The sequence below is a fragment of the Hyperolius riggenbachi genome, chromosome 3, assembly GCF_040937935.1.
Source record: "Hyperolius riggenbachi isolate aHypRig1 chromosome 3, aHypRig1.pri, whole genome shotgun sequence".
Lineage (NCBI taxonomy): Eukaryota > Metazoa > Chordata > Amphibia > Anura > Hyperoliidae > Hyperolius > Hyperolius riggenbachi.
This window is the reverse complement of record NC_090648.1, coordinates 6,750,995-6,765,657: the sequence shown is the minus strand read 5'-3', so window position 1 is coordinate 6,765,657 and position 14,663 is coordinate 6,750,995. Positions and strand designations below refer to the sequence as shown.

The 14,663-nt window shown below is 46.9% G+C and overlaps 1 protein-coding gene across 3 annotated transcripts in view; it reads left to right on the top strand.

Annotated features, from left to right (window-relative positions):
• The window catches only part of LOC137562471 (cornifelin homolog), a 56,044-nt gene extending 41,867 nt beyond the window's left edge, over positions 1-14,177 (top strand). For all 3 annotated transcript variants that reach the window (XM_068273838.1, XM_068273837.1, XM_068273840.1), the window contains exons 2-4: positions 2,892-3,014; positions 10,395-10,573; positions 10,963-14,177. In XM_068273838.1, the coding sequence (XP_068129939.1) occupies positions 2,903-3,014; positions 10,395-10,573; positions 10,963-11,145 (474 nt within the window). In that variant the 5' untranslated portion in view covers positions 2,892-2,902 and the 3' untranslated portion in view covers positions 11,146-14,177. The remainder of the gene's footprint in view (positions 1-2,891; positions 3,015-10,394; positions 10,574-10,962) is intronic.
• The last annotated feature ends 486 nt before the right edge of the window (positions 14,178-14,663 follow it).

The following is a 14,663-nucleotide window of genomic DNA, read 5'->3' as shown; positions in this document are numbered from 1 at the left end:
GCTGGGACTGGCACAGTATAGCAATTAGCAAGGGCCAGCTGTGACAGACAGAGCTGTATATGCAGTGTCAGTGGGCCACACACTAAAAAAAAAAAAAATCACAAGAACATTAGCTCTGAAAAGAGCTGTTTTGATGGTGCTTTTCATCAACAAATATCAGCAAGGAACAAGCTAACAAGACCTAACTAAGCTTTCACTATTGCTGCTGCAGCAACCTCTCCTTTTTTTTTTTTTTTTTAATACAGGTAGCACACAGAGTGAGAACATGGCCAACGCTGCTGCCTTTTATAAGTGGGGAGGGCTCCAGGAGGGAGTGCAGCCTGGTTGGCTGCCATGTGTCTGCTGACTGTGATGTAGAGGTTCAAAGTTTAGCCCAATGATGTGGTATAGGGGGCGGGTCAAACTCGCATAAAGTTCTCGCTTCACCGCGAACACAAACCAGCGAAATTTGCGCAAACAAGTTTGTCGGCGAACCGTTCAGGCCATCTCTCTGTGTGACGTAATTTGTAAACTGCAAATATTAGAGAATGATGCAATATTTTTTGCATTTTTTAATGCAGTGTATATATGTTGTGTATATATGGGTGTGAAAAACTATTTGCCCCCTTCCTGATTTCTTATTCTTTTGCATGTTTGTCACACTTAAATGTTTCTGCTCATCAAAAATTTTTAACTATTTAGTCAAAGATAACATAATTGAACACAAAATGCAGTTTTAAATGACGGTTTTTATTATTTAGTGAGAAAAAAAAAACACCAAATCTACATGGCCCTGTGTGGAAAAGTGATTGCCCCCCTTGTTAAAAAATAACTTAACTGTGGTTTATCACACCTGAGTTAAATTTCTGTAGTCATCCCGAGGCCTGATTACTGCCACACCTGTTTCTATCAAGAAATCACTTAAATAGGAGCTATCTGACACAGAGAAGTAGACCAAAAGCACCTCAAAAGCTAGACATCATGCCAAGATCCAAAGAAATTCAGGAACAAATGAGAAAACAAAAGTAATTGAGATCTATCAGTCTGGTAAAGGTTATAAAGCCGTTTCTAAAGCTTTGGGACTCCAGCGAACCACAGTGAGAGCCATTATCCACAAATGGCAAAAACATGGAACAGTGATGAACCTTCCCAGGAGTGGCCGGCCGACCAAAATTACCCCAAGAGCGCAGAGAAAACTAATCCGAGAGGCCACAAAAGACCCCAGGACAACATCTAAAGAACTGCAGGCTTCACTTGCCTCAATTAAGGTCAGTGTTCACAACTCCACCATAAGAAAGAGACTGGGCAAAAACGGCCTGCATGGCAGATATCCATCCATTTAAGCATGGCAGATATCCAAGGCGCAAACCACTTTTAAGCAAAAAGAACATGAAGGCTCATCTCAATTTTGCTAAAAAAACATCTCAATGATTGCCAAGACTTTTGGGAAAATACCTTGTGGACCGACGAGACAAAAGTTGAACTTTTTGGAAGGTGCGTGTCCCGTTACATCTGGCGTAAAAGTAACACAACATTTCGGCAAAAGAACATCATACCAACAGTAAAATATGGTGGTGGTAGTGCGATGGTCTGGGGTTGTTTTGCTGCTTCAGGATCTGGAAGGCTTGCTGTGATAGATGGAACCATGAATTCTACTGTCTACCAAAAATCCTGAAGGAGAATGTCCTGCCATCTGTTCGTCAACTCAAGCTGAAGCGATCTTGGGTGCTGCAGCAGGACAATGACCCAAAACACACCAGCAAATCCACCTCTGAATGGCTGAAGAAAAACAAAATGAAGACTTTGGAGTGGCCTAGTCAAAGTTCTGACCTGAATCCTATTGAGATGTTATGGCATGACCTTAAAAAGGCGGTTCATGCTAGAAAACCCTCAAATAAAGCTGAATTACAACAATTCTGCAAAGATGAGTGGGCCAAAATTCCTCCAGAGCGCTGTAAAAGACTCGTTGCAAGTTATCGCAAACGTTTGATTGCAGTTATTGCTGCTAAGGGTGGCCCAACCAGTTATTAGGTTCAGGGGGCAATTTCTTTTTCACACAGGGCCATGTAGGTTTTGAGTTTTTTTTCTCACTAAATAATAAAAACCATCATTTAAAACTGCATTTTGTGTTCAATTATGTTATCGTTGACTAATAGTTAACGGTTTTTGATGAGCAGAAACATTTGTTTGTGACAAACATGCAAAAGAATAAGAAATCAGGAAGGGGGCAAATAATTTTTCACACCACTGTATATATATATATATATATATATATATATATATATATATATATATATATATATATATATATATATTTCCCCCTTCCCCTTTAATTTGTTCCTAGACTACTATACATACACTACACATTACATACATACGCATCAGTTTGGGAGCCGAGGGTCAGTGAAGGGACAAGGCTGGTGTTTGTACAGCGCTGCAGTACTGTGCACATGTTTTTTTACTATTTTAAATGTTAATAACAGCCTGCCAGCTCCAATCGTAGGCTGGCAGGCTGATCATGGCAGCCCCCCCCCCCCCCCCCCCCCAGTGTTTACTGCAGGGCATGCATGCTCGAGCAAGCAAACCTTGCCTCTCGCGAGACGACGCCAAATGGGAGCGTGGAGGAACAACAGAGCCACTCTCCTGCCGTGTTAGGCAGTCGGGAGGAGGTTAAAAAAACATTTCTTCAAATCTTTAAATCATTTTTTTTTTAAATTACAAGTCTTTTTGAAAAAAAATAGTTTTTTACTTGCTGCCACAGAGTGGGCCATTCATGTCGGTGGGCCATTTGTAAGTCGGGCATCGTAAGTCGAGGACTACCTGTAATAAAATATTTGCACAAATATTCTCATAATGTTTGCTCCATGCTGTGTATATGATTTCATCCTATCCTCTGTCACTCTGTCACTTAGATCGGAAGACTATGGAAGCCATTGTCAGCCAGCCCGGCATGGTCACCACACAGACAGTGACTATCAGTCAGGGGAATCGCTGGACCACCGACTTGTGTGACTGCTGTGATGACTGCGGTATCTGTAAGTCAGCTCTCTCTATCGCTCCTTCAGCAGAACAATGCTACATCAATTTCCGGTAATAAAAGGAGACAAAAAGAGCACCAGTAGTGTAGGAAATGTAGAGAAATAACAACTACTTACAGATGTGGGCTGCTATAGGCAACCACAATTTCCGGCATGTGGAGAAGAGCCATCTCCATCCATTTAAGGTGGCCATACACTGGTCGATTTGCCATCAGATTGACCAACAGATAGATCCCTCTCTGATCGAATCTGATCAGAGAGGGATCGTATGGCTGCCTTTACTGCAAACAGATTGTGAATAGATTTCAGCATGAAACCGTTTCACCATCTGTAGAGCTGCCGCCTGCCCGCCAGCTATACATTACCTAATCCGGCCGGTGCAAGTCCCCCGGTCTCTGCTGTCTTCTTCTCCGCTCTGGGCTCCAGCTTCACTGTACTTCCTGTCCGGGGAAGTTTAAACAGTAGAGGGCACTCTACTGTTTAAACATCCTTTAGGAACAGGAAGAAGTGGAGCCTGCCGGAGCCCAGCACGGAGAAGGAACAGCGGCGAGAGCGGGGATACGCGCTGGCCGGATCAGGTATTGCCGCTAGGTCGTCGGACATTCGAACGCTGCTATCGACGAACTCCCGACCCGCCGGCGATCAAGCAAAATCTTCCACATGGACGGATCGACGGGAACGATCGATTTCAGGCAGAAATCGATTGTTCGGTCAGCGTTTGCGCAACAATTTCACAGCAGATTTGATCACAGTGATCTGCTGTATATCAACGGGAAAATCATTAAGTGTATGGGCCCCTGTACGATGACTAAGTTGAGTCAACATGGGTAGCGCTCAGGAAAAAACAAAAGACCACTGGATGTAGTCGCAGAGGTAACCCCTGGGGGAGGAGACATTGCAAGATGGGGGAGGAGCCCCATTTGTGATACAATGTGTAGTGAGTGGTGGTAATAGCAACAGTCTTACCTCGTCATTACAAGCTCCGAAAGGGGAGATACACCGTACAGACACTGACTCTTATTGATCTGAGGAAGCGGGTAGGTACCGTGAAACGTGTTTTCTCTTTATTGGTGTCTAACAATACAAATCTTAACTTCTCATCACAAGGTAAGACGGTTCCTATTACTTACCTCAACTCACTACATATTGTACCACAACTGGGGTGCCTGCTCCCGTCTTTCATCATCAGAACAATCATCATACAAAAATACTAAAAATAATTCTATATATATATTTATTTTTTGTTTGCAGCTTCCCAGTACTTGATAGTGCAACTGAAAATAAACAATGAACTAGGCACTGTAAAAGGTCTCAGATAAATGTTTATGGATAGATACAAGTCAGGTTATGGATATAAATTAAAAAAAATAGAAAAGACTTTCTGAATCCTCAGGAGCACAATTAATTCTCTAAGGCTACTTTCACAGTGGGACGTTACAGGCGCACGTTAGTGCAGCCTGTAACGCACCCCAAGGCACAGTAATGAAAAATCAATTGGCCGTTCACAGTGCCCACGTTGCGTTACACAGTAACGCTGCGCAATTACACAAAGTACTGCATGCAGTACTTTGTAAGCGGCAGAGCCGCGTTAGACTGCTTGCACATGCTCAGTAATGTTGGGGAGGAGCGGAGAGCGGCCAGGCACATGGCTAATTAATATTCATTGCACGGTGTGACATGCAGTGTTTACTTCCTGGAGCGGCCGATCTGTGCGGCGATTGGCCGGGCGGGACCACGTGATGCTGCATGCGTCCAAGAGTGCGCATCACGGCATCACGGACGCCAGAGTGAGCTGCACAACGCGGCTCACTCTGGCGTCCACCTTAGAGAGCACCAGACGTTGTGTTAGGGGCACGTTATGCGACCATAACGTCCCCTAAAACGCAACGTCTTGGTGTGAAACTAGCCTAAGAGATGGAATGTGTTTGGAATTTCTGGAAGCTTTCTCAGATCCGGCTGTCCCTCCAAGCTGAAAGAATAATAAGGACACTGGTCAAAAAGGCTGCTAAAAGGCCTATGGAAACATTCAAGCAGTTACCGGAATGTATGAGTTAGAGATGTCATTGGACTTGATTCACAAAATGGTGCTAACTGTTAGCACGGCTTTTAGCGCGTTTTAGCGTGTTTTCACATGAAAAACCGGTTAGCGTGCAAGAAAATTTGCGTTTGCGTGTTAAAGCGAATTTTTACGCGTTAACATTCGTGTTCACGCAATAACACAAATCTATCGTGCGAATGCGACCGTTATCAAGTGAAAAATTTGCTTTAATGCACAAACACAAATTTTTGCATGCGATAACTGTTATCGCGTGAGATTTTGCGCAAAGCACTTTTCACACCGTGCTAACAGTTAGCACCGTTTCGTGAATCAAGCCCATTGTGTGACAATATCACTGGGTGTCCACAAAGGTGGCTTGTGTAAATTACAACTCAGCTTTACCAAACATCTTGAGAGACAAAATTAAAAAAAAGGTCTTATGGTCAGATGAGAAAAATTGGCTTCAAAACCAGATGATAAAAGGGGTGGAAAGTCAATGCACATCACCATCCAAAAAAACACCATATCTACTGTAAAACATGGTGGTGGTAGCATCCTGCTGTGAGGGTGTTTCCCTGCAGCAGGGCACTTGCTAGGATAGAAGGAAAAATGAATGGAGCAAAATACCATGATCAATGCCCTTGTGCGGTAAGAGTCCAGACCTAAAGCCAACTGAAAAACTTAAAATAAAATCCAGAAATACAAGTATAAACAATGTGCCGACTGAAGCCTCTCCACCATATTATTCTGCTGGGGCAGGATTGTGCTGCATGCTACAAGAACCAGAAAAATCAAAAGAATTTTTAAAGATGTACGTAGCCTGAATTTAAAAGGAACCTAAACTGAGAAGGATGTGGATTTTTCCTTTTAAAATAATACCAGTTGCCTGACTCTCCTGCTGATCCTGTGTCTCTAATACTTTTAGCCACAACCCCTGAACAAGCATGCAGATCAGGTGCTCTGACTGAAGTCAGACTGGATTAGCTGCATGCTTGTTTCAGGGTGTGATTCAGCCACTACTGCAGCCAAAGAGATCAGCAGGACTGCCGGGCAACTGGAATTGTTTAAAAGGAAAAATCCATATCCTTCTCAGTTTAGGTTCCCTATAATGCAGCAACCAACTTATCAAAAATGATAAATAATGGTGGGGGAAGCTGGGTAGCGTTGTTGTACTTTCTATGTATAATGCGCCGCCAGGCACCAAGCAGACCAAGCGGCCACTTGGGGCCTCATGTTTTTAGGGGCCTCGGAAGCTCCGTGACGTCACACCAGGGGCGCACATACGGCGCTGCTTTTTTTTATTACAGTCTCTGGACTCCGGAAAGATGCCACAGCTACGAGTGCTGTTTGGCCACACCTCTCTTTCCTCCTCCTCCTCCTCACTGGCTGGTACAGAGAGAGACGTCAGACGTGCACACTTTGACCTGACGTCTCTTCAAAAACGAATGAGGCGGGAAATAGCTGGGGAGAGGAGACAGACCAGCTGGTTGGAGATCCTGACCAGCGGAGATGTGCACGGCAGGCCCAGCGGCTCTTCGGACTAACCTCTGCCTGGCTGTCATTGATGGAAGGTGTCTGCCTCTGACAACTTCTCCCTGGCCTGAGGCAAGTAAAAGCGACACTGCTGGGGATGAGTGAGGTCCAGCTGCTTTACACTACAGTCAGGACAGGAGACTCTGTGTGAGGGCTTCTCACAGGCAAGAGGCAAGTGTATGAATAGGAAGTGGAGAGCTGGCATGTTTATGTGTAGTCTGGGAGGGGGAGATGAGGACATGTCTGAGGGGATTTTTCTGCTGACATGTGGCCGAAATTGCAATTGTTTTCTGCTGACATGTGGCCGGAGTTGCGTTTGTTTTCTGCTGACATGTGGCTGGAGTTGCGTTTGTTTTCTGCTGACATGTGGCCGAAATTGCGATTGTTTTCTGCTGACATGTGGCCGGATTTGCGTTTGTTTTCTGCTGACATGTGGCCGGAGTTGCGTTTGTTTTCTGCTGACATGTGGCCGGAGTTGCGTTTGTTTTCTGCTGACATGTGGCCGGCGTTGCGTTTGTTTTCTGCTGACATGTGGCCGGATTTGCGTTTGTTTTCTGCTGACATGTGGCCAGAGTTGTGTTTGTTTTCTGCTGACATGTGGCCAGAGTTGTGTTTGTTTTCTGCTGACATGTGGCCGGAGTTGCGTTTGTTTTCTGCTGACATGTGGCCAGAGTTGCGTTTGTTTTCTGCTGACATGTGGCCAGAGTTGCGTTTGTTTTCTGCTGACATGTGGCCGGATTTGCGTTTGTTTTCTGCTGACATGTGGCCAGAGTTGTGTTTGTTTTCTGCTGACATGTGGCCAGAGTTGTGTTTGTTTTCTGCTGACATGTGGCCGGAGTTGCGTTTGTTTTCTGCTGACATGTGGCCAGAGTTGTGTTTGTTTTCTGCTGACATGTGGCCAGAGTTGCGTTTTGTTTTCTGCTGACATGTGGCCAGAGTTGCGTTTGTTTTCTGCTGACATGTGGCCAGAGTTGTGTTTGTTTTCTGCTGACATGTGGCCAGAGTTGCGTTTTGTTTTCTGCTGACATGTGGCCAGAGTTGCGTTTGTTTTCTGCTGACATGTGGCCAGAGTTGTGTTTGTTTTCTGCTGACATGTGGCCAGAGTTGCGTTTTGTTTTCTGCTGACATGTGGCCGGAGTTGCGATTGTTTTCTGCTGACATGTGGCCGGAGTTGCGTTTGTTTTCTGCTGACATGTGGCCGGAGTTGCGTTTGTTTTCTGCTGACATGTGGCCGGAGTTGCGTTTGTTTTCTGCTGACATGTGGCCGAAGTTGCGTTTGTTTTCTGCTGACATGTGGCCGGATTTGCGTTTGTTTTCTGCTGACATGTGGCCAGAGTTGTGTTTGTTTTCTGCTGACATGTGGCCAGAGTTGTGTTTGTTTTCTGCTGACATGTGGCCGGATTTGCGTTTGTTTTCTGCTGACATGTGGCCAGAGTTGTGTTTGTTTTCTGCTGACATGTGGCCAGAGTTGCGTTTTGTTTTCTGCTGACATGTGGCCAGAGTTGTGTTTGTTTTCTGCTGACATGTGGCCAGAGTTGTGTTTGTTTTCTGCTGACATGTGGCCGGATTTGCGTTTGTTTTCTGCTGACATGTGGCCAGAGTTGTGTTTGTTTTCTGCTGACATGTGGCCAGAGTTGTGTTTGTTTTCTGCTGACATGTGGCCAGAGTTGCGTTTGTTTTCTGCTGACATGTGGCCGGAGTTGCGTTTGTTTTCTGCTGACATGTGGCCAGAGTTGCGTTTGTTTTCTGCTGACATGTGGCCAGAGTTGCGTTTGTTTTCTGCTGACATGTGGCCGGATTTGCGTTTGTTTTCTGCTGACATGTGGCCAGAGTTGTGTTTGTTTTCTGCTGACATGTGGCCAGAGTTGCGTTTTGTTTTCTGCTGACATGTGGCCAGAGTTGCGTTTGTTTTTTGCTGACATGTGGCCAGAGTTGCGTTTTTGTTTTCTGCTGACATGTGGCCGGAGTTGCGTTTGTTTTCTGCTGACATGTGGCCGGAGTTGCGTTTGTTTTCTGCTGACATGTGGCCGAAGTTGCGTTTGTTTTCTGCTGACATGTGGCCGGAGTTGCGTTTGTTTTCTGCTGACATGTGGCCGGAGTTGCGTTTGTTTTCTGCTGACATGTGGCCGGATTTGCGATTGTTTTCTGCTGACATGTGGCCGGATTTGCGTTTGTTTTCTGCTGACATGTGGCCAGAGTTGTGTTTGTTTTCTGCTGACATGTGGCCGGAGTTGCGTTTGTTTTCTGCTGACATGTGGCCAGAGTTGCGTTTGTTTTCTGCTGACATGTGGCCAGAGTTGCGTTTGTTTTCTGCTGACATGTGGCTGGATTTGCGTTTGTTTTCTGCTGACATGTGGCCAGAGTTGTGTTTGTTTTCTGCTGACATGTGGCCAGAGTTGCGTTTTGTTTTCTGCTGACATGTGGCCAGAGTTGCGTTTTTGTTTTCTGCTGACATGTGGCCAGAGTTGCGTTTTTGTTTTCTGCTGACATGTGGCCGGAGTTGCGTTTGTTTTCTGCTGACATGTGGCCGGATTTGCGTTTGTTTTCTGCTGACATGTGGCCCAAAATGCGTTTGTTTTCTGCTGACATGTGGCCGGATTTGCGTTTGTTTTCTGCTGACATGTGGCCAGAGTTGCGTTTTTGTTTTCTGCTGACATGTGGCCGGATTTGCGTTTGTTTTCTGCTGACATGTGGCCAGAGTTGCGTTTTTGTTTTCTGCTGACATGTGGCCGGAGTTGCGTTTGTTTTCTGCTGACATGTGGCCGGAGTTGCGTTTGTTTTCTGCTGACATGTGGCCGGAGTTGCGTTTGTTTTCTGCTGACATGTGGCTGGAGTTGCGTTTGTTTTCTGCTGACATGTGGCCCAAAATGCGTTTGTTTTCTGCTGACATGTGGCCCAAAATGCGTTTGTTTTCAGCTGACATGTGTCCGAAATTGCGTTTATTTTCAATGTCATGGTCACCCCGTTTTTTCGGCACTACGCACGCCGCGAACACCCCTTCCCCCACCCACGCCCTTTTTCCACCGCGCTACGTGTGCGGCAAACACTTTCAGTCTGAAAGTATACAGAGAAGGAAGCATGTGAGCTGCTTACAGGAAGGACAATAATACAAGACGGCGTGATGGCAGACGGAGAATTTCATACAGTCTACATTGTATGAGGAGATGTGAGCTGTCTGCCACTCACGTATATTTGACCTGATGAAGCGGCTGCGACCGTGAAACGCGTTGTCGATGTGCACAAATAAATTCTGAACTTCTTTTTACACGGTTTGATTACTACTAATAAGGTAGGCTATTTCTACAATTACAGAGTTTAGTATCCACATACACGCATACAACCCAGGGACCTTACCAAAAGTCCACCTGGTCCAACACGGGCGCCTCCAACTACCCCTAATCTTCTAATGGATACATCTTTGTAAACAACATCCCGTTATTAGATACAGAAAACATATAATGAAGTATGCAATTGTTTAGAAAGGCGACAACATCGACTTGTTTTGGAAAAACCTTCTTCAGGCCTTCACAAACAATTGTAATAATCTGTAATGTGCAGGATAAAAACATAGGATGGGTACCATCTGGGCAAAATCAAGTCAGGAAACACCACTTAGATTACACCATTGGACACAGCGCACAGGCAAGGTGCACCAGGAAAGAGTTGTCCACTTTACCTGTGCGCTGTGTCCAATGGTAGTCTAAGTGGTGTTTCCTGGCTTGATTTTGTCCAGATGGTTTTCCTCCTGCCTCTTCTCTGTACGTCCCCCCCCCCTCCCGTCTCTGACATCTCTCTCTCCCCTGCAGGTTGCTGTGCCCTCTGGTGTTTCCCGTGCATGCAGTGTAACACTGCCAGTGAATTTGGGGAGTGTTTCTGTCTTCCACTGATGGATCCGACCATGATGGGATATGTGGGGTGTAGCGGGGTCTGTCCCCCCATCACTATGGCCATGAGAGCTGGCGTCCGAGAGCGATACAAGATTCAGGTAATTCAGAAGATGGTGGGGAGGTCATCATCTCATTCACGTTACGTCAGTCTCACCACCCTGGAAATAATGTTCTTCGTTTTCCTATCTTCCTTCTCTGTGTCGGGCTCCAAGCAAGAAGAGGAAACAACAACATTATGAGTAACATAAACAGGTCTGCTGTGGATAATGAAAGGAAAACAAAAATAATAATAAAATTTATATCACTTTGAGCAGAAAGTTGTGGATCAGGTGCCATTTATTGGCCAACCTGAGGTAGTAATAATATGTGACTTTCGGCCCTTAATGATGATGATATGTGTCTGTTTTTCTCTTCTGAGAATGATATGAGAGGCTGATTGTTTCTCCTGTAGTGTACACCATCACCTGTCCTCTCTCTCTCCATCCAGGGCTCCATCTGTGATGACTGCGTCCGCTCCTGCTGCTGCTACACCTGCACATGGTGCCAGCTGGCCCGTGAGATTCGGAGGAGGGGTAACTGGTCCCAGGTCACCACCGCCCAGACCACCGTCCTCACCAATGTGCCTCTCTTACCCAATGCCCAGGGCTACACTCCCCTCACCGAGTACTGAGCTACCCTGAGAGGAGGAACATACAGGAAACACCTACTGACCAATACTCACCTACCAGCGTCCATCTTCCTGCAAGTTCATCTTTTATGTCACCACTGCCCAGACCACCGTCCTGACCAATGTGCCTCTCATACCCAATACCCACTGCTACACTCCCCTCATCCAGTACTGAGCTACCCTGAGAGGAGGAACATAGAGGAAACACCTACTGACCAATACTTACCTACCAGCGTCCATCTTCCTGCAAGTTCATATTTTATGTCACCACTGCCCAGACCACCGTCCTGACCAATATGCCTCTCATACCCAATACCCAGGGCTACACTCCCCTCACCGAGTACTGAGCTACCCTGAGAGGAGGAACATACAGGAAACACCTACTGACCAATACTCACCTACCAGCGTCCATCTTCCTGCAAGTTCATCTTTTATGTCACCACTGCCCAGACCACCGTCCTGACCAATGTGCCTCTCATACCCAATACCCACTGCTACACTCCCCTCATCCAGTACTGAGCTACCCTGAGAGGAGGAACATAGAGGAAACACCTACTGACCAATACTTACCTACCAGCGTCCATCTTCCTGCAAGTTCATATTTTATGTCACCACTGCCCAGACCACCGTCCTGACCAATATGCCTCTCATACCCAATACCCAGGGCTACACTCCCCTCACCGAGTACTGAGCTACCCTGAGAGGAGGAACATACAGGAAACACCTACTGACCAATACTCACCTACCAGCGTCCATCTTCCTGCAAGTTCATCTTCACCACTGCCCAGACCACCGTCCTGACCAATGTGCCTCTCATACCCAATGCCCACTGCTACACTCCCCTCATCCAGTACTGAGCTACCCTGAGAGGAGGAACATAGAGGAAACACCTACTGACCAATACTCACCTACCAGCATCCAGCTTCCTGCAAGTTCATCTTCACCACTGCCCAGACCACCGTCCTGACCAATGTGCCTCTCATACCCAATGCCCACTGCTACACGCCCCTCACCGAGTACTGAGGTACCCTGAGAGGAGGAACATACAGGAAACACCTACTGACCAATACTCACCTACCAGCATCCAGCTTCCTGCAAGTTCATCTTCACCACTGCCCAGACCACCGTCCTGACCAATGTGCCTCTCATACCCAATACCCAGGGCTACACGCCCCTCACCGAGTACTGAGATACCCTGAGAGGAGGACCTTGCAGGAAACACCTACTGACCAATACTCACCTACCAGCGTCCATCTTCCTGCAAGTTCATCTTTTATGTCACCACTGCCCAGACCACCGTCCTGACCAATGTGCCTCTCATACCCAATACCCACTGCTACACTCCCCTCATCCAGTACTGAGCTACCCTGAGAGGAGGAACATACAGGAAACACCTACTGACCAATACTCACCTACCAGCGTCCATCTTCCTGCAAGTTCATCTTCACCACTGCCCAGACCACCGTCCTGACCAATGTGCCTCTCATACCCAATACCCACTGCTACACTCCCCTCATCCAGTACTGAGCTACCCTGAGAGGAGGAACTTGCAGGAAACACCTACTGACCAATACTCACCTACCAGCGTCCATCTTCCTGCAAGTTCATCTTCACCACTGCCCAGACCACCGTCCTGACCAATGTGCCTCTCATACCCAATGCCCAGGGCTACACTCCCCTCACCGAGTACTGAGATACCCTGAGAGGAGGAACATACAGGAAATACCTACTGACCAATACTCACCTACCAGTGTCCATCTTCCTGCAAGTTCATCTTCACCACTGCCCAGACCACCGTCCTGACCAATGTGCCTCTCATACCCAATGCCCAGGGCTACACTCCCCTCATCCAGTACTGAGCTACCCTGAGAGGAGGAACATAGAGGAAACACCTACTGACCAATACTCACCTACCAGCGTCCATCTTCCTGCAAGTTCATCTTTTATGTCACCACTGCCCAGACCACCGTCCTGACCAATGTGCCTCTCATACCCAATGCCCAGGGCTACACTCCCCTCATCCAGTACTGAGCTACCCTGAGAGGAGGAACATACAGGAAACACCTACTGACCAATACTCACCTACCAGCATCCAGCTTCCTGCAAGTTCATCTTCACCACTGCCCAGACCACCGTCCTGACCAATGTGCCTCTCATACCCAATGCCCACTGCTACACTCCCCTCATCCAGTACTGAGCTACCCTGAGAGGAGGAACATAGAGGAAACACCTACTGACCAATACTCACCTACCAGCGTCCATCTTCCTGCAAGTTCATCTTTTATGTCACCACTGCCCAGACCACCGTCCTGACCAATGTGCCTCTCATACCCAATACCCACTGCTACACTCCCCTCATCCAGTACTGAGCTACCCTGAGAGGAGGAACTTGCAGGAAACGCCTACTGACCAATACTCACCTACCAGCGTCCATCTTCCTGCAAGTTCATCTTCACCACTGCCCAGACCACCGTCCTGACCAATGTGCCTCTCATACCCAATGCCCAGGGCTACACTCCCCTCATCCAGTACTGAGCTACCCTGAGAGGAGGAACATAGAGGAAACACCTACTGACCAATACTCACCTACCAGCATCCAGCTTCCTGCAAGTTCATGGGGACACCATCCATGTCCTGCCAGAACTACACAAAGGAGGCAACCTACTAAAGGTCCCATTGCCAGGACTGAATAAACTCTGCTTTCTGTTAGGTAGTAGAAGCAATACGTGTAACAGTCACAATGTCAGCTGAGAGCACATGGGGGGGGGGGTTGAGAAGCAAGGGCCGGGGCCCCCAAACACTATTCTCTGTACTTCCTATGTCTCACCACCTAATGACCATCACTTTGTATCTACATGAGCCATTGGAGCTGTGGGTGGAGGGCAGGATGCAAAAACTGGGGGGAATTAATGTATGTATACACACAACGGATAGAAGAGGTGAAAGCAACAAGTGTAACTATCCTCCTCCTCTTAAAATGACCAATTTTTTTTACCTGTCTCACAGTTTTATTTTATTAAATCTACTTTTTATGACTTTACTGTCTCTGCTGTTTCATTGTCTCTGCTCAATAACACATGCAATGAAGTGCACCAGAGCTAAAATCTATGAAAGTGTTGACCCTTTTCTATCTTTCTTGCTCTCAGAAGGCCTTTTCTGGCAGGAAAGTGTTTTATGGCTGTAACTCCTTATCAGTGAATAGTCAGACCCGGTCTTGACCCAGACAGAAACTGTCACTTGCATACCTGATGCTTAACCCTTTCAGGCAGAGAAAGAAGAAAAGGAACACAGCATAGTTATTAGTGTGCTTGGCACTGTACATACATATGTCTATCCCATCATGGCTTCCCATGTCCCCCCATCAGACAGTTCCAACGCTGAGACCCACAATGCATCTGCACTCTAGCACGGCCGCGACTGGGTCAGCCTTTTCCTCCAGAGACCGATCGGCTCTGTGCTGCTGCGTATGTGCGAGCCATCAATACATAGCTCTGCAGAAAGGGCCGTGATGGAAGGGGGGA